Source organism: Gopherus evgoodei, chromosome 1 (assembly GCF_007399415.2).
Source record: "Gopherus evgoodei ecotype Sinaloan lineage chromosome 1, rGopEvg1_v1.p, whole genome shotgun sequence".
Taxonomy (NCBI): Eukaryota; Metazoa; Chordata; order Testudines; family Testudinidae; genus Gopherus; species Gopherus evgoodei.
The window spans coordinates 362826185-362846438 of NC_044322.1; the positions used below are offsets into that span (position 1 = coordinate 362826185).

Consider the following 20254-nt stretch of genomic DNA (forward strand, 5'->3'; position numbering starts at 1 on the left):
TTGACTATAATGTCAACCAGTTTGCCTATTACTGAAATTACGCTTGCCCGCCTGAAATTGCCAGGGTTGCCTCCGGAGCCTTTTTAAAAAAATTGGTGTTACCTCTGTGTTTCAGGCTGGGGGAAACTTTTCACCCTTAGCCTCACAAATATTTCAGAGCGCATGTGTAGGTCTAACCTGCCATAAAGGCAGCACCAGCATGCTTTTAATCTGCCAAATACACATTGTATGGTCATTTTGCACCTGCTCAGCCTATTGTTGAAGCGTTACTTGCTGCTGTTTAGGTTTCCCGGATAAGGTTTCAGGAGCCATGGGAGTAAGGGGTAGGCTGAGTCTTCCAGGATCGCTATGTGCATTTCAACATCTCCCATTGGCATTTTCTGGTCTGGAAAGAAAGTCCCTACTTGCAACTTTCTGTATAGGCCAGTGTTCCTGAAGATGCATGTGTCATGCACCTTCCCTGACCACCTCACGTTGATGTCAGTGAAATGCTCACGGTGATCAACAAGTGCCTGCAATACCATAGAGAATTACCCCTTTCTTTTTAGATACTCTGTTGCAACACGGTCCAGGGCCAAAATAGGGGTATGCATGGCATTTGTGCCCCACTGCAGTTAGGGAATCCCAATGCCGCAAAACCATCCACTGTTTCAAGGACATTTCCAAGAGTCACAGTCCTTCGTGGCAGGATGTGATTAATGGCCCTGCACCCTTGTATTAACGCAGCCCCAGTAGTGGACTTTCATGACTGCAAACTGATTTGTGACTGATCAATAGCAGTCTGGAGTTGCCAGCTTCCACCGGGTAATCACCACGTGCTTCTCCACTGAGAGGGCAGCTCTCATTTTGGTGTCCTTCTGCCACAGTGATGTGGTGAGCTCTGCACACAGTCCCAGGAAGGTGGTTTTCCGCATCTGAAAATTCTGCAGCCACTGATCGTCATCCCAGGACTGCATAACAATGCAATCCAACCACTCAGGGCTTGTTTCCCAAGCCCCAAAGTGACAGTTCACTGTGTGCAACTGCTCCATGAATGCCAAAAGTAATCTGGTGGTGTTTCTTTCCGTGGCATGCAGCAGGTCAGGCAGCTCTGATTCCTGTTCATATTGGGTGCTCGTGATATGCTGCATGACCAGCTGCAATGTGTTTATAACAGTGACACAACAGTAGAGAACAATGCAGGAGCCATCCTTTCAGACAAAGAGGGTGGGCACACCGTAAATGGGCTGTTGAAAAATGCCACCAAACAGTCAGAAACCCATGGAATGATGGGACAGAAAAAGTGGCATCATGGGACATTGAGCCCGCACCCATGATGCATGGCAATACACTTCACCTTCTCACACCTTCTAGCTGCAGTAGGTGGCGAGTTGCACAGTGGGATAGCTACCCACAGTGCACTGCTCTCACCGTCAGTACTAGAGCACCAACTGTGGACATGCTCCACTGATAGAAGGAACATTGTGTGAACATGCACACGTGATGTAATTACCCCGCTCTTTGTTCGGCGTAGCTCGCATTGACAAAACTAGGTAGTGTGGACAAGGCCCTAATTGCTTTTTCAAATTCTTTTCTGCCTGCCTAACTATACTTTTACACTGGACTTGCCAGAGTTTATGCTCCTTTCTATTTTCCTCAGCAGGATTTGACTTCCAGTTTTTAAAGGATGCCTTTTTGCCTCTAACCACCTCTTTTACTCTGTTTAGCCATGGTGGCATTTTTTGGTCCTCCTATTTTTTTTTATTTGGGGCATACATTTAATTTGAACATCTATTACAGTGTTTTAAAACTGTAACAGGTGTGGGTCCGAGCAGAGCACTGTCACATGCAGTTGCAAACGAGTCCTTCATACACAAATGCCCAGTGTTTTTTGCACAGGTGTAACTCAGTCCTTTGCAAGAAGAGAGTTGGGTGGCTGCTAATAGTCCATCTGTTTTTACTCCAAATATAGGCTTCCTTTTAAGGATGCAGGGCTGGCTGTATTTTCCACCAGCCAGTTTCTTGTACTACAATTAGAACAGCTTGAGAGTATGCAAACACCTGTGTTCATATTGCATTTCAACCACTAACTTTTTTCAAATAGCTTTCTACTGCTAACCTGCCACTTCATCTCTTTAGCAGTGGTTTTCACACGTAGGGTACGTCTACACTACAGGATAATTTCAAATTAACTTAAACCGGTTTTATAAAACAGATATTATAAAATTGATTGCACGCGGCCACACTAGACACATTAATTCAGTGGTGTGCATCCATGGTCTGAGGCTAGCATCGATTTCTGGAGCATTGCACTGTGGGTAGCTAACCAATAATAACAATAACAATAACTTCAATTTGCGGCCACACTAACCCTAAATCGATATGTTAATATCGATTTTAGCGTTACTCCTCTCATTGGGGAGGATTACAGAAATCGATTTAAAGAGCCCTTTACATTGATATAAAGTGCATTGTAGTGTGGACGGGTACAGCGTTAAATCGATTTAACGCTGTTAAAATCGGTTTAACTGCTTAGTGTGGACCAGGTCATAGTCTCATTTTAGGATTACAGCTGGAGAGCGGTCTTTATGGAGCTTTAAAATACTTGACTGGGACTTGACTCTTCCTTCTTTAATGTCATATGCTGAGGATTAGTCATTTTCCCCCAGGTGAAGTAACTGATTTCCTTACCCAAGTCTTGCACTAGTCTCGTGAACATTTAGGCCATGTCTACACTAGCAAACCACTGTAAGATCGCGCGTGTAGCCACTCCATGCTGACTGCAGGGAGCTCTCTCACTGCCATCATAAAACCAGATCAACTTGTCTCAATGAGCAGCAGTAGCTATGTTGGCGCGAGAAGCTATTTTGGTGGTAGTCTGCACAGTGGCTTTTTTTTCACACCTCTGAGCGACTAAGTTTTGCTGATATAAGTGTAGTGTAGCTCTGGAGTTTTAGGCCATGTCTAGCAACTCTCCTAATCACCATGCTGGAAAAACTAATAACTTGTTCCTCCCAAGCTAGTGGAAGTGTAGGGAGTTTGCTGGACTGACTTTTCATTTACTGACTTGATGTGCGACGATCTTGAATATATTTGCTGCATCTATGTGTATTTTCTGGGTACACTTGGAACTGTCTCATCAACAAAATGCGCGGAATGTCGCTTACAGTGGAGTCAGCAGAAGCTACAGGGAGCACCTATAATCTAATCTGAATGAACTCACATGAACTAGCTGTGGGCAATAGTAGCATACATCATTTGATGGCTGGCTTAGTGGCGATCTGAACATTGCCAATGGGATGGAATAGCTACCCTAGTCTTCCCTCTCTTAACATCTGATTCCGTGCTCCATCTTATCCTGTTTAAGAATAAAAAACAAGGTAGGCACTAATTAAAATGCAGTTTGCATAGAAAGCCATTTTTATTGGCCAAGGGTACGTGTTATTCTAGGCTTCTTAGAGCGTTGTTAGTGACACGTGTAACATGGTCACCAAAAGTGCCTGCCATTAGGAGCAAGCCTCTTAGCTGATTGCATGAGTCACCTTTTGGAACCAGTTCTGCTTTCTTAAGAAAAAAGCTTGTGAATTTGGCAGGTTACCGGCTGCTCTAAAGTCTTACTAGCTCAGAGAGATTCAGCTGGGGCTGAAGACTCGCCTGTGGCTCTCTGAGTTTATCCATTGACTTTAGGGGCATTATACCAGCGAATTTGGCCCCATCAGTTTGATCTGAACTCTGATCATAGAGAGGGCTGCCGGCAGAAAGGATCCTTCAATGCAGAGGACTTCCTAGCAGTGTAGGGCGAGCTCCCAACTGGTGTTGCAGAGAGCCACAAAATAATCGTGCACTGCCTTAGGCCCGCTACTGCTAACAACTAATGGAGCCTCTCCTTAGCTCAAGTGATAGGCACCTGTGTGTTTGGAACAGGAGCATCTATGTCCTCTCCTTTCAGTCACTGTGACGTTCAATGTGGCCTAGTGTGCAAAATAAAGAACCGATGATGTCCTTGATGGCTATATGTTCATTAGAGTCCTGATGCCCCTCGCTAAAACCAATTGAGATAAGAATTTCCACTAAATAGACAACTTTGCCTCCAATACATTGATTGCTCTGCTGTCATGTTCTGCCCCTTTCTGTTATCCTTTCTCTTGTCTGTTCAGATTGTAAACTCTTTTGACTGTCTCATTGTAACTGGAAGGGTGAATTCAAACTGGAACTCATACAGAGAAGGGCTGCTAGGATGATCCGAGGAATGGAAAACCTGTCTTATGAAAGGAGATTAAAAGAGCTTGGCTTGTTTAGCCTAACCAGAAGAAGGCTGAAGGGAGATATGCTTGCTCTTTATAAATATATCAGAGGGATAAATACCAGGGAGGGAGAGGAATTATTTAAGCTCAGTACCAATGTGGACACAAGAACAAATGGATATAAACTGGCCATCAGGAAGTTTAGACTTGAAATTAGATGAAGGTTTCTAACCATCAGAGGAGTGAAGTTCTGGAATAGCCTTCCAAGGGGAGTAGTGGGGACAAAAGACATATCTGGCTTCAAGACTAAGCTTGATAAGTTTATGGAGGGGATGGTATGATGGGATAGACTAATTTGGGCAATTAATTGATCTTTGACTATTAGTGATATATATGCGCAATGGCCTGTGATGGGATGTTAGAGGGGGTGAGATCTGAGTTACTACAGATAATTCTTTCCTAGGTGTCTGGCTGGTGAGTCTTGCCCACATTCTCAGGGTTTAGCTGATCGCCTTATTTGGGGTTGGGAAGGAATTTTCCTTCAGGGCAGATCGGCATGGGTCCTGGGGGGTTTTCGCCTTCCTCTGCAGCGTGGGGCACGGGTCACTTGCTGGAGGATTCTCTGCACCCTGAAGTCTTTACACCACGATTTGAGGACTTCAGTAGCTCAGACATAGGTTAGGGGTTTGATACAGGAATGGGTGGGTGAGATTCTGAGGGCTGCGTTGTGCAGGAGGTCGGACTAGATGATCATAATGGTCCCTTCTGACCTTAAAGTCTGTGACTCTCTGACAGGGGTCCCGGGGGGCCATGCTGAAATTGCTCAATCAGGGCAAACTGCAAAGAATGGGGCAATCCCCAAAACCGGTGGTGGTTATTCTACTTAGATTCGCCAAACCAGCAACAAAACAGCTTCTACAACACCTTGCTGCTTACCCAGATGCCAAAACGCAGTCCCCTTCAAGCAATCCAGCCTCAGGCTCCCACCCACCCAGACAGCCAAGACAAATATAAGGATTACTGAAAATCTTCTTCATCATATAAAAAGTTCTACCAATCCCGAAGGATTGGACACATTACCCACCAAATAAAAAAATATTTCAGATTTTACCCAAATACATGCTTCCCAGTGGTGGTGGTGGGGGGGTGTTAGCCCCTGCCCCTTCTCTTCCTGCCAGGCCAGAAACTGGAGCTGGCCAGGAGGAAGAGCTGCCCAGGAAGCCCAGGCTGCCCCAGGGACCCTCCACCTGCCCTGGGTGGCATGTCTTGTGGGGCAGAGGTATGGGTCGGCGGCTGTTCTCCACCCAGGGCAAGTGGAGAGTGCAGGGCTCCCCCAGCATCCTGGGTGGCTCTGGCTTCCTGGTCTAGCGGGGCTGGGGGGGGGGGGGTGTCAGGCAGTAAAGGAGGAGCAGGGGACATGGCCACAGAGAAGGGTAGGACCTATGGGCAGTGGGTGAACCATGGGCTTGGGGAAGCTAGCCCCCACTCAGCCTGCCCCTTCTACCCAAGGCCCTTCCCTTCCCACCCCTGCCGGGCTGCCAGAGCACCTCCAGCCCCAAAGCGCTGGGCAGGCAGTGCGGTCCCCTGCCCCGGAGCGCTGCAGCCCCAGTCCCAACCTCCCCAAGCAAAGGGCAGGCAACTGCAGCCACCCCAAGTCCCGGCCACAGGCCAGCCAACCTAGCCTGCTTCCCAGAAGAGTAGCCACCTGCCCGGGCTGGTGGCAAGGGGAAAGCAGCAAGCAGGAGGGGACCTCGGGGTGGAGCGGGGACAGAGCGGGCCATGTGGGGCTGTTTGGGGGGAGACAGCATTCCCCAGCCTATTATACGTGCCACCCATGCATGGGGCTTCTTCATGTGTCCTGCTTTGCTTTCGGAGAAGGTGGTCACTCCATTTCTAAATAAAATTAAGCCTCAGTCATGATCATGAGCAGGGTCGGCTTTATGAAGGGTGGGGCCCGATTTGAATACCCTGTGGCGGCCCAGGACTTCGGCAGCACTTCGGCGGCAGGGGTCCACTTCGCATCTTTCGCGGCACCAAAGGGCCCCTGCCACCGAAATGCCACCAAAGACCCGGATCGCCCCCCCACCACCAAAGACCCAGAGCGGACTCTCCCCTACCCCATCGCCGGGTGAGTTAAAAGAAAATTAAAAAGACTCCTAAGGGGAGAGAGAGAGAGAGAGAGAGAGTGGTAAATACACCCCTTGCAGCTCCATGCGCCCAGCTGGAGGGGGGGGAAGCAGGGTCTGTGCACCCCTTGCACCACGGTGCACCCGGCGGGGGGGGCAGGGTAAATACACCCGTTGCAGCACCGTGCACCCGGCGGGGGGGGGGGGGGAAACAGGGTCCATGCACCCCTAGGACTCCGCACCCCGGCGGGCCGAGCTGGGTGCAGACATTCCCTCCCCCACCCCGCTCATTCTGGGGATGGGGGGGCGGTGCCAGGCGCATGCTCCGCGCTGTCCTTTAAATCCCCAGCTGCGGGCCCGGCGGCCGCACGTGCCGATCCCCGCGGGAGCCGCTACAGCTGCAGCCGCCGCCTCCTCCTCCCCGGCGCCCGCGCTGCCATGTCCAGCGGGTCGGACCCCGGCCGCCGCCGGCGCTACACCCACGACACCTTCGGTGAGCGGCGGGGGCTGCCCGGCGGGGCGGGTGTTTGGAGGCCAGCCGCGGGGAGCCCCCCGCAGGGCCCCTGGCTGCAGCCCGCGCTGGGGCGGAGCGAGCCCCGGGCTCTGAGCCGCGCTCAGGTGCCGCGAGTGAGGCTGCCCGGCCCCGAGGGGGGAGCTCGGCCCCGAGCGCACCTGCTGCCTTGGACTCTGCTCGGCCGCAGGCAGGGGAGCAGCCTCCTGTTCCCGGGTGCGTGCGAACAGGGGTGCTCCAGGCCGGGCCCGGGCGGCCGAGGCCAAGCCAGACTGAATCTTGGCTCCAGTGATGCCGCCCAGACCCTCCCCTGGGCAGAGCAAGGGGGAAAGCAGCTGGCTCTAGTCTCCCCCAATTCTCTGGCTTGTTTCTATTTCCTGCCCAGCATCGGTAATGTATAAATAAATCACTGCGCCATAGAAAAGTTACTGATGCTGGATTCACTCAGGTCCCCAATCTACTGAGTATCTGTGGCTTTACAGATCCTGACACTGAATAACAACCTCTGAAATCCAGTGAGAAGTTCTAGGATGTGTCAATTCCCAGCAGTGTGCTGGATGCTAGTGCTGCCTCCTGCTAGTGTAGGAGAGCCGTGAGCTGAGGCTGTTTGTGCGGGGGGTGCATAAGCCTTCCTGGAATATAAAACTTGGGCTAACCCAGCGAGTGTATCTTGCTGTGTGTTTTGAGTGAAACATGTTTGCTTCTGGTAGCATTCCCGCCCCAGGTGCAAGGGCTGGGCCTAGTCCTGGAAAGCTCAGTCTGTGGCCTGTCCGCCCTGGTTGGGGAACAACAAACAACTTGGGTGTGCTGCTTGCTGTGAATCTAGTCTAAGCAGAACTGTGTCTGTAAGAGAATCTTAAATATTCTCCAGTTAGACCTAAGGATGAGTGCAGAAGTATTGCCAACCTAAAACAGCCAACAATCATGGCATTGGCTTAAGAATCCTGAGATTTTAAAAATATTTTGTAGTTACTAAATTACCTTCTGGTTCTCTTGCGCGTCCCCCCGCCCACCCCCAGGCTCTAGGATGCACAAGCTCCACATTTGCAAAGTTTTCTCTGCAACCATAAGGACTAGAAACTTAAATGCAAGTTGATATTTTCATGCAATATCATGATTCCAGCAGCTGGGCCTTTAAGGAAAAAAATCTAAAAATGGTGAGACCGTCAATAATGTGGTGAGAGTTGGCAATGCTGGTGGAAAAATTAATCTTACAGTCCTAAAATTCTTTCAGTTCCATTGTCTAACCCATTCACAAGTAAGCTTTAAATGTGTGGCTTTATCTTGGAAGTGCCCTTCTTTGTCTGGCTAAGCTGCGCTATTGTATTAGTGCCTGAAAGAATCGGTTATAAAGCATGAATAGCTCTGACTCAGAAGACCAGATGTGTAGTCAGATTTTATTAGGCTGAAGGCAGAGGCGGGTATGGCTTAGGGGGACGGATCAGCATGGCACAATATAGTGCTAGGCGCTACGAAGGCCAGTCATGCAATATTTCTGTGTGTAGAGGTATTCTGGGGTCCCAGGGCAGGTTTAGACATTGCAAACTTTGAGGTCCCCTTTTCTAATATCTAAAGGTAGGTAGGTGGGGTGAATGCTGGAAATGAGCCTGATCTGCCCTTTGACGGCCCTGGAAACTGCTTTTACCTAGCACTTTTCACCAACAAATGGGGTGGGGGAAGGGGAGGAGGATTGATCCCCTAAACAGAAAGGGGAAACGGAAATGATTTGAAAGCAATATGCTGTTGGAGGTCACCTATGGGTTAAACCAGCTGCAGGCTCTGTCTCTGAAGCCCCAGGACCTTATCCCTCTAACTGGTGTGTAACCTTGATGGCATAATTGATTAGGTTGGTGAAGATCCTGTGAAGCCACTTCCCAACCAGCCCTGTGAGCTGTGTTTTGTTATCCTGGCTGTCACCTGATACACTCTCCCCCAACAAACAGTCCCAGTGTGAAACTTTGCTGGAAATTTTGCGTTGCTTGAATCTGTCCTCTGCTCTGGTGGCAGCAAGAGTTGAATTTTCCCCGCCCGCCCTAGAACAGATCTATCTAGGCCAAACTTGCCAGCGTCTGAAGGAAAACAAGGGGGTGGGGGTTATAACCTCTGTGGGGAGAGGTGGAAAGTGGGGGGGGGGCTCCCTTTCCTTGCCCAGAGGTAACCTTCTGATTACCCTTGTCTAGAGACAGCCAATCCACCATTGCCTCTAACCTAGCAGGAAGCAAAGATTCAGTGCAACACAAATCCTGCCTCCCACTTGAGTTTTCCTCCTCGATGCATCTATTGGCCGCTATGTAAGTCCTCAGAGCTGTAAAAACGGGGTGCCTTCCCCAAGGATGCCCTGAGCAAGATGAGCAGAGAGGATTCAGCACTGGAAAAAGTCCTCAGGTGTTTGTTGTCATGGAGGAGTTTCTCTATCGTCTCTTCCGATTTGGCCTTTCTTCCCACTCTGTCCATGATTTCTCACCTTCAGCAGTTCTCTCCCCACCCTGCCTGGTCCTAATAAATACACTCTGCCATTCTGGCATCCATAACTGCTGCTCCCTCTTACAAGCACTGTGCCCGGAGGGCGACTGGCTCCTTCGCTCACTCTCCCTTTACTGTATCTGTTTCAGATTTCCCCAAGGAATTTGAGCACCGGGTTGACCCTCATCGGCGAGGGTCGCTGTGTGACCGGCACTGTGCTGCCATTAACAACATCCATGGAGACCTTGGGGACATGCATTCAGGATCCCATCAGCACAGCATTATGACCCCCAGGATACTGCCAGGTAAGCGGAGCTGAAAGGGCCGTCTGGAGTGGTGCTGGGGTTACTTCACTGAGTTGGCCTCTGGGGCAATGGGAAAGGATTCCAGATGGCGCCTTTCTCCTTCAGTCCCTGTGAGGAGAGGATGAGGTGGCTGATGCTCTGTAGATTAGAAATGCACTCCAACTGAAACTGTGCAAATTGCCCTGGGAATGCAAGGGAGATTCCCAAGTGCAAAGGGGTCTGTCTGTGACCATCCTCTCCAGCTCTGAGGTCACACACCACAACCTTGTGGCACTCAGATCGCACCTTTGGTTGAAGGATCTAAGTGCCTGGTACATACAAGTGATGCTTGCTTTTCAGGGCATGAGGAGAGGCAGTCTGCCCTCTCTTAGAGCAGCAGACCTGGGGCATAGAGTGACTTCCAAGTGGATGGGAGAGCTGGGCACAGAACCCAGGAGTCCTGGGCTCTAACTAATAAATGCTCATTGTATGGGTGGATCCCCTGAAATCCTACTGTGGTAGATGGGTTATATTCGCATGGTGATGCTGAGTATAACTTATCTGTAATAGCAAGAACTTCAGGTTTTCTAACATCAAAGCTCTTGAAATAAAACTTCTTGTAATGTATTCCTCTACTGGCAGGTTAACCTAGCACCTACTGGGGGGAGGAGACTGGTCTCTGGTTGCAAAACCCCCCAGTGCTTAAATAGTGATTGCTCTGGCCCAGCCTCGCACTCTTCACAGACTTCAGACAAGGAGTGCTCTCATGGCCTGCATCTAGCCAGATAGGAGGAATAATGCTCTCGCCAGGGGACTGCTGTAGGTGGAACATGGCCGCATGCCCTTGACTTCAGTGAACAACGGGGAGCAGCAACGAAACGGTTAAACAGTTCTATGTCAAAAGCAGTTATTAGAGGCACAGTCTGTGCCAAGAACGCTCGGCCATGGCCGCTTTACCTCTCTTCCGCCGTTCCTGTGCCCATACCGTGGGAATGCTGACCTCATTCAGGGGGGTGTTTAGGGTGTGCAGTTAGCTAATAATACAACATCTTGAGTACAATCCCTCGCAGTTCTCTCTTGGTAACTTCCTCTGTGGGGCATATTGAATTTGACAGATGCATCATCAGCTCTTTATGTCTCTTGTCTGCTTGGTTTAGTCCTTTTCCTTCTCTCTGGTCACAGCAACATCCCGCAAAGTCCCCAGAGTGGGACTGGGCTGGGCTGTCCCTTCTCGTGCGCTCGTGATGCTGGCTGGAAGGACTGGTTATGAATAGCTTCTGTTGCGTGTTTTCCAAAGCACTTGTGACTGTTGGGAATGTGACTGTGTTGAACTGTTTGCCATGGAGGTCCTCAAACATCACCATAGCAAGGAACTGCCTGTCTGAGAGAGAGGGCTTAGGGACCCCCTCTCCTGCTAGTTCCAGTGACAACTCTGGCAATTCACAGGGAAGTGTTTTATGGGATCAAATTGGGGGGGGGCCTGGAAAATCTACATCCAGGAATATTAAAGGAACAGACACATGAAATTGCAGGGTTAGGGACCTACCACAGGAGAGGATGGGTGAGTTTCTGTGGCCTGTACTGAGCAGGTGAGACTAGATGATTATGATGTTCCTTTCTGGCCTCCAAGTCTATGAGGAATGGATCTTTCAGCATCTCTTATCCAGTTTAACTGCGGGAGCCAGCTCTCCACGCATCCCCAGCAAGCACTGTGGATTGTGTGATGTACCACAGGCCACAGCGTGGGGAACTGCTGGTTTGGAAGAATAGTGTTGTGTCTACCACACATGGTGCTGCTTCTACTCCCTGATTAGGTGGTAAACTTCTTAAACAGGTGGATAGAATAAACTGTACTTGGTAGGATGCCTTTTTAGACTATCATGATGTGCTGAGACTTGTGGGTTAGAATCACCCACCCAAATACCCATCAGCCGTCTGCCCGGGGTGAAGAACTAATAATTTGACCCTTCAAATAGCAGCAGGAATTGCTGGCACATTCTTCTTGCTGAGACTTGCAAATTTATTTCGTCTCCGGGTTTTGTCTGTACAGCATGTGGTAGAATGGGGTCCTGGCCATGGCTCCGAAGGTACTATGGTAATACAAATAAATAATATTGTACCAGCTCTGAGCTCCCTACAGGACGGACATGCCTGATCTCTGCAGGATCCTTCCAGGGCAGATCTTGAGCTTTTCCTCACTGATCTCTTGCACAGTGATCTCCACGCCTCCCTGCTGCCAGCACCTGTCTGACGAGGTGCAAATTTGTGACGGCTGCCTGGTGAAAACCACCATCACAGCAGAAAACGAGGTAGAAGCCAACAAACTCTCCAACAACTACAAGGTTTGTTCTGTGTTGGTTTTTTCTTTCTACACCCCCCCCCTTTTGGGGTCATGCTTCGGTGACTGAAAGCCAGAATCTCTGAGTGCTGCAACTTCTCTGCTGGAACATATGCTCTCAAGCTAGGGTGCTTCAGAAAGTGCCTCTCTTCTCAGCTGTGGCTACTGGGCTCTTTCCTTCACTCTGTGCAGCTGTTTGGATTCCCTACAGAAGTGTGGCTCCTGTATCAGCTGCTTCTGTGAGGAGCCTAGCATGTAAAAACCCACCCCTGCAACTAGGATCTGGCACTGGGGTCAGTTTTCTTACTCTGGTGTCTGAGAGGAAGGGTGGCTCCGTGGTTAAAGCACTAGGCCTGGAGATCTGGTATCAATTCCCTGCTCTGCTATAGACTTCTTGTGACATTGGGCAAGTCACTTAACCTTTGTGCCTAAGTTCCCTATCTGCTGGAATTATTAATAATTGAAATTAATATGGGAAATCACCAAACACACTGTAACCATAAATTCCTTTATTAAATCCAAAGGCCAAATGTATGTTCTGCGCGTGTTCTATAAAGCCTAATTATTAGTCAACTTATGACTAGTCTTATGACCAGACAGTAACAAAACCTATTTATGTGCACTTGATCAAGATATTTACAAATGGGCTAAACCCAGGGTTGTTCCGACCCATATTGGTTGGCTCCAGGGTGGTCAGGCAGGTATTAGCAATGAACCCTTTGAGTTTACTTTTTGTATATCCTTCAACAAACAAGTGATGTCACTGCCAATGACTGACTCCAGCTAAAGACCAATCTGAGACCGTTCAACCTGATTTCCAGTCTTAATCCAGATAAGATTTACAACCTCCTTTCCTCCCAAGGTCTTTCTTCCCCTCCTTGCTGTGCACCAGTTTTCCCACTGCACCTGGTGTCACATGGGCTTTAACACTGGGTGGTGGGTTGGGGGAGGGCCACGCTGGCTCATTTTAAGACCGATTCTCTTAGTTTGATTTAAAATCATTTGCCATTAACCCTGTCGGTCAGAGGCCTTTTTAGAAACCGCCCCTTATCTTAGTAGTTATTCTTTGAGCCAGACATCCACCCTACTTCATTCCTTCTGGCTTTATAGCTATTACCAAAGAGCTCCCTGCTATTTGCTAGTCAGTGCCTCTCTTTACAACACACACGTTTCCTTACCAAACTCTAGAGAATTCAAGTTAGTTTATTTTCAACGTCTCATTCCCCATCTGTGAAATGGGGTTAACAGCCCTGCCTCGTCAGGGTGATCTGATGGTTCTAAACCTCTGCTCCCCTTATGCCCATGCTGGTGATCTGACCGTAACCCCCAGGGGCCCCGTCTGGCCGATCTGAGGCTGAAAACTGGCCTCCTGCCTAAGTCTCTCTTCTAAATGTTTCTTCTACTGTTAGTGGCCAGGACCTGCATGTTGGGCCTGCTGCTTTGCTAAATACCTTTTCTGACTTGCATCACTTGCCTCTCCCCCATAGATCATGTGTTGCATAAATAGTAATAATTGCAGGGTATCACTGCAACACTGATTTAACAATATTTTTTTGTTAAATCCAAAGGCCAAAAGGTGTTTAAACAGTTGCTCTAAACGTGCCTAACTAATAAGCAATTCACTACATGCAAACAGCAACAGAAGCATTTGATCAAGATACTTACAAATGGGTTCAACCCAGGGGGGCTTAGAAACATTTGGCTACCACTTGGTCAGGTGGGTATTTAGCAATGAACCTTTTAAGAGTTCACTTTTCTGTACCTGTTAACAAACAAGTGATGTCATTGCCAATTATTGGGCCTTAGCTAAAGCAAGATGAAGGCATTTCTTATTTGGCCAATTTACTGAACCAGGTACCCAGTTAACCAGGTTTTAGTTCTGTTACCTTAGCCTGAACCTTAAATAAGAGAACTGGTTTTTCTAAGGGTCACTACAAGTGTAACACACCTTCTTTCATGACCTCGTTCATTTTGGTCACATGCTTTGGGCCTGTTGCTTATGCCAATATCCCACCTCAATTTAAAACCGTAGTTTACCCACATCTAACATGGGCCTATATTCCTATATGGGGGGGCCTCTCAAAAGCAACATGCTAGACGGGTCACCTTGTATGTGGAAACTGAAGTTGGAGGCGTGTCCTCCTTTTCAGCCATGGGTTGGATGAGTCGGTCAACCCAGGAGCTGTGCAGGACAGTAGCTTCTCCAGATAGTCAGTAACTAAATTCACTTGTCTAGATCAAGGGTTTAGCTGCCCCCAGGCTAATGGACAGTAGGACCGTGCTAACTGAGAGAAGACCTTGGTGGAACAAAGACTCCCTCTGTGGAGTTAGGCGCTTGCTTCTGAGGGAGCACACTCATCTAACCATGTTGGTGCCTGGCAGTGAAGGGGAAATCCTCACACCCTGTGGGAAGCTAAAGGGGTGAGGCAGAGGCCAACAGGCCAAAGGAAGAGTTTGTCTGCTCTGACCTCCACCCCATCTGCATCTTTGCTTATAGACTAGAGCAAAGCAGGTCACTTGGTGAGCAAGAATCAAGGACCTTCTGGGCAAGGACTCGCATGACCAGTCACCTCTGTCTGAGTACCCCGAAGAGTGCAGACTCTCCAATGAAGAACTTTGGGTGCTTGGGATGCGTGCAAAGGCGATCTCCCTCACAGTGGTGGGTATGGGGGCCACTCTCTTCCTTCCCAGGCTCAGCAGCAATGGTGCTTTCTCTTCCTGGGTGCAGAGAAAAGCCACCCCATTTGCCAGTAAAATACAAAAACATCCTGTATCTGAATCTGGGAATGGCTCAACTCCTCCCAACCCTGCACTGATCACACAATTCTCCCCCTGGGAGAGAGAACAAACCACACGGGACACACTAGTCCTGTTCAATGCCCTGCTGGTAGCTGCCTGGATGCTGTGGTGGGGCGTGGGGGTGTGTGAACCTATGTAGAATAGAACAGAAGGGTAGATGCCCTAGGTGTGGCAAAGGTGAGGATCATCAGGGCAAAGGTGGGGAGGGATAGCTCAGTGGTTTGAGCATTGGCCTGCTAAACCCAGGGTTGAGTTCAGTCGTTGAAGGGGCCACTTAGGGGTCTGGGGCAAAAATCGGTACCTGGCCCTGCTAGTGAAGGCAGGGGGCTGGACTCCATGACCTTTCAAGGTCCCTTCCAGTTCTAGGAGACAGGTATATCTCCAATTATTAAAAAAACAAAAACCACTTCTTCCCCTCCTGTCCCTCCACATCCTTCTTTCCCCTCCTGTCCCCCACATCTTGATGAATGACACAGCTCTGATCAGAGCCTTAACTTTGGGTCAGTTTGTCCTTCCATTGGGGAAGCAGTGATCTCCTGATTAAAACCTTCTGACTTGTGTTAAATTGCAGAATGAGCGAGTCATGCCCCTGAAAACCAACCATTGTTTGTTCTGTAAAATCGTAATTTTCTCACCCCCTTTCGCTCGTTAATCTGGATTAATTTCAGTTGAACATAATCTAGAGGACCTCAGCAAAGTAACCCTGACTGCTGATCCATGCGTGGGTCTGGAGTTGCTGACGCTGCCTCTGCACTGAATGGGTAAGGTTCATCTGGGAGGGTAGCTAGCTGGGAATGACTAATAGGTGTTTCATCAAAAAGCCATGAGTGAAGAATATGCTGCAGGCTCCATAGCAACCAGTCCCCAGCTCTAGACTGGATGAGAATAAATCAACACAAGGGCCGGCGCTCCGAAGGCTTGTTCTGGGCAGTCTGTACTTCAGATAGGTGACAATGCTCTGGCCTCAGTCTTACAAGGCTAGTGGTGCCAAAGTGTTACAGAAATGAGCTGGCTTCTGAGACACTGTCACCTCACACAGGTCTCTCGCTTTGTACAGAAGTGGTGTTTATAAAACAATAAATGGGGCATGCTTTGTTTATAAAATAATACGCCTGAATAAATGGGGCGTGCTTAGGGCAGGTCTGCAGTTGCTACAGTGCAGCATTTTATATCGGTGAAGACGTTACTACAGCAACTGGAGAACCTCTCCTGTTGACACAGGTCAGGAGCCAGCAAACTTTTTGGCCTGAGGGCCACATCGGGTTTGCAAAATTGTATGGAGGGCTTGTTAGAGAGGGCTGTGCCTTTCCAAACAGCCAGGTGTGGCCTGGCCCCCGACCCTTATACAACCTCCCCCTATTCTTGCCCCCTGACGGCCCCCTCGAGACTCCTGCCCCATCCACCACTCCCTTCTGACTGTCCCCCACTTCTTCATCCAACCTGCCTCTCCTTCCTGACTGCCCTCCGGGACCTCTGCCCCATCCAACCACCCTTTCTCACTGTTCCCTCACTGCCCCCAAACTTCTGCCCCTGACTGACCTTTGACCCATCCAGCCACCCCCTAGAACTCCCTGTCCTCTATCGATTCCTCCCTGCCCCCTTACCGTGCCGGTGGCTGGCGGCGCTACAGCCTTGCTGCCCAGAGCACCAGGTCATGCTGCATCTCTGCAGCTGCACTGCCCGGCCGCCTACAGATTGTGCCAGCGGTGGAGTGAGCTGAGGCAGTGGCGGGGGGGGGCAAGCCTCCCAGGCCAGGAGCTCAGGGGCTGGGCAGGAGGGTCCTGCAGGCTGTAATTTGCCCACCTCTGACATAGGTCCTCCAGCCCTTCTTTCCCTCCTGCCCCTGAGTGCTGATAGCTATTTCAACAGGAAACGCTCTCCCATTGCCACAATGCTGTCTACACCTGGTGTTAGGCTGGTATAACTGCATCGCTCCAGCGTGTAGATTATACTTATCTATGTTGCTAATGTAGGCCCGGCCTTACACCATCCATTACTCCCTCACCAGCATATGTTGGCTACAAGCACATTATGAGATGGCTGTAAGCTACATCATGTTCAGTTTCCATTGGGTTTATAAAGTCTGACCCAAAGCTAAGGACCTGCAGGCAACTGAACATCGCTCGTAGTCAGTTGGTTACTGGGGAGCAAAAACTACTGAAGAGTTGGGTCTTCTCACTTGCCTTCATCCCCCTTTTAGCTGAGGGGTCAAGGTCTTGTGTGGTGATGGCTGTAGATGTGGAAGTAACGACAGCTGGAACGAGGGTAGTTTGGGGGGTGCATGAAGTTTAGGAATGGGAAATGCATATAACCTGTGTCTAATACCTGCAGCTGGGGGAGCACCAGTGTTCCCTGCATGAGGTTTTCTGACCCTGTTACCTTCGTGCCTGAGCACCTCACTGCGTAGCTTATCCTCACAATGCCCCATGAGGTAGGGCAGGGCTCTTGTGCCCCATCTCTCAGATGAGAATGGAGGTACAGAGTAAAGGTCATGCCCAAGGTCACGCAGGGAGTCTGTGGCGAAGCAGAGAATTAAACCCAGGTCTCAAGTCCTAGGCTTGTTCTCTAGCCACTAGGCCATCCTTCCGCTGTGCTGTGGGGAACTTAGAATTGGAGGGAATTTCAAAAACCTCTCGCTGCCTTCACTTACCAAAACACAGTACAGGTAACTCGGGCCACAGAGTCCAAATTGGAACTGAACAAATGATCTGTAGGAGAAAATCCGCCCCCCCAACCCCCCTACCCACCAAGCCCTTCTCCAGGGAATTCTGAGGTCTGGATTTTTACCACCCCTCCATGTTACAGGAAGGCTAAATGCCTTTCCGTACATCTACACTGCAAAGAAAACCCCCCAGCACTGAATCTGAGCCCAGCTCAGTTGACTTGGCCTCAGACCCTCTTCCCTTCGCCTGGAACGTCTGCACTGTTTGTAATCCCACAGCCCAAGCCCCAAAAGTCTAAGTCAGTGGACCCAGGCTCTTGAGACATGGTGCTGCCGGTTTCTTTGCAGCATAGATATACCCTGTCTGTCCTCGTTAGCGAGGATTAACTGGCTCTGTTGTTCGCTGTTGATGATGCTGTGTGTTGACCACACACAGGATCTTTCACTGCCTTTCTTATCCAGGCTGGGCAGTAAAGCAGTTGATGAGGTTTCTGGGGTGCTATCAGGTGTGTGGGCAGAGGGGAGTTGTCCCAATTATATTGGTGGCTGGTCTCACAGTCTGCTAGTCCTGGACAACTATCTTGATGTTTGATTGCCCTCATGGAAATGAGACCCCAGCCAGAAATCGCTCGCCAGCTCTGTATCCTGATCTCTGGAGCCAGCCTGGCATTCTGACTCCCTAGTCAGTCCAAGCAGTGCCAGCTCTGCCTTCTCCCCCACTGCATGGTCCTGTATGAGCACCTTCTGGGGAGCAGGGGAGTTGAACTACTGTCTCAGGTCTCTCCAAACCTCCTGTGCATTAGCAACCGCAATCCTAATGTGGGGCAGCCGCTGCCTCTTGCCCTCCTTCCCCCTCAGTATATCTGCCCATAGCATGTTTTTTATGGCTGCAATGTAATAGCATGTTTCACAGTCATGTGACTGTACACATCCCATGTGTGCTGAGCTTGGGTGGGGGCTGATCAGACACAATAACATGGTCTCCGGTGGCGGAGGGAATAACCTCCTACCAACCAAAGAGCATCTTCTAAAAATCCCTATTGGTAGCTTCCTTGTAAAACAATCTGCAGCACTTCTGACTAACTGGAAGGAGTGGAACGTGCTTTCTGGAACGGCAGCACCAGACAGGTGCAGTCGCCTGGGGTTGGTCTGACTTGTCTCTCTCTGCTTCACAGTTTGGCTTTAAGAAATGGAAGAGCCACGTGACAGCCAGGCCTTGGGAAGACCGGTCGGAAATCGTGAAAGAGCTCTACTCCGATCTGAACGTCGTGAAAAGCCCCAGAGGTAGGAAATGATGCCCTGCCTGAACTCCCCCTTTCTGGTAATGGCATCTCAAAATCACAGCCTCTCTGGCAGCTAGCAGTTCTGAGAGCTCTGTTTTGATCCTATTTATCTGCAAGGCCAGCGGGGGGCATCTGGAATCCATCAGCACTCTAACTTGTCAGCATGTCTGGTAGGTGATGGTAGCAAACTCCTATAGACTGACCCGGCCCTCATGTTTAAAGTGCCACCATGTGGGGGCCACTGCTTCCAAATCCAGGCCTCTGTGCGTGGCCTCCTTAAGACCACATCCTGCCAAAGAGGAGCACTTGATTGCCCTCAGCAGAAGGCAACAGTGGCCATCATGTTGGCATTCGTAACGTAACCTATGCCAGGACTGCCCACCAGACCAACAGCAGGGCGACCGTGGCAGCTGCTGCCCTGTAACTCGGACAGACTCTCACTCTGTGTGAGAGTGAACACAATGGTGTCCTGGGCCCCCAAAGGAAATGGTGCATGTCTGTGGCTCTCATAGCAAGTAGAAATGGCACCTCCAAGGACTTAGACAGCAGAAGAACATTTGTACTAAACACGGTGGGATTTCTTCCCTCTCGCATCTTCTCTGTGTTGTACGAGCCATTAGTCGGCTGACTAGTTAACGTGCCGCATTCCCACTGATTCCCTGACTGGGCAATGTAACGTTAGGGGAATGTTTGCCCACATCTTGGAAACAGAGGGCATGCTGCCCATTGGGCTTAGTGTTCCTTGAAAGGCTGGGAGCTAGGGCCTTAGCTGTCTGCATCTGGCTCTGAGCTGAGCAGTGCAGGTCAGACCTTGGGTCATATGGATCCTAATGCGTGGAGTAACAGGGTAAGAGCTCTTCAGCTGAGCTAACTCTGTCTACCCAGCCAGAGCATTGGCTCACATCCATGACCTAAGCTCCTCCTGGTGGTTAAGAACAGAAGAACGGCCACACTGGGTCAGACCAGTGGTTCATCTAGCCCAGCATCCAGTCCTCTGACAGTGGCCAGTGCCAGATGCTTTAGAGGGCATGAACAGAATTGATCAAGTGATCTATCCCCTATCATTCAGTTCCAGAATCTGGCAGTCAGAGACTTGGGGCACCCAGAGCATGGGGTTGTATCCCTGATCATCCTGCTAAAAGCCATTGAAGGACCTATTCTCTAGGAACTTCATTCTTTTTTTTTTTAACCCAGTTCTACTTTTGGCCTTCACAACATCCCCTGGCAACAAGTTCCACAGGTTACCGGTGCATTGTGTGGAGAAGTACTTCCTTGTGTTTTGGTTTTAAAGCTGCTGCCTAGTAATTTCACTGGGTGACCCCTGGTTCTTGTGTTAAACAAAGGGGTAAATAACACTTACTTTCTCCATCTCATTCACGGATTTTATAGACCTTAGTCATCTCTCTTCCAAGCTGAACTGTCCCAGTCTTTTTAATCTCTCCTCATAGGGAAGCTGTTCCAGACCCCTACTCACTTTTGTTGCCCTCTTCTGAACCTTTTATATTTCTAATACAGTGTTTTTTTTGAGATGGGATGACCAGAACTGCACACCATCTTCAAGATGT

At 49.7% G+C, this 20254-nt stretch overlaps 1 protein-coding gene across 2 annotated transcripts in view; it reads left to right on the forward strand.

Moving 5' to 3' along the window:
• The first annotated feature begins 6768 nt into the window (after positions 1 to 6768).
• The window catches only part of LOC115659484 (putative cation exchanger C521.04c), a 36391-nt gene continuing 22905 nt past the window's right edge, over positions 6769 to 20254 (forward strand). For both annotated transcript variants that reach the window (XM_030579706.1, XM_030579789.1), the window contains exons 1-4: positions 6769 to 6842; positions 9473 to 9628; positions 11822 to 11949; positions 18582 to 18690. In XM_030579706.1, coding sequence (XP_030435566.1) covers positions 6788 to 6842; positions 9473 to 9628; positions 11822 to 11949; positions 18582 to 18690 — 448 coding nt within the window. In that variant the 5' untranslated portion in view covers positions 6769 to 6787. The remainder of the gene's footprint in view (positions 6843 to 9472; positions 9629 to 11821; positions 11950 to 18581; positions 18691 to 20254) is intronic.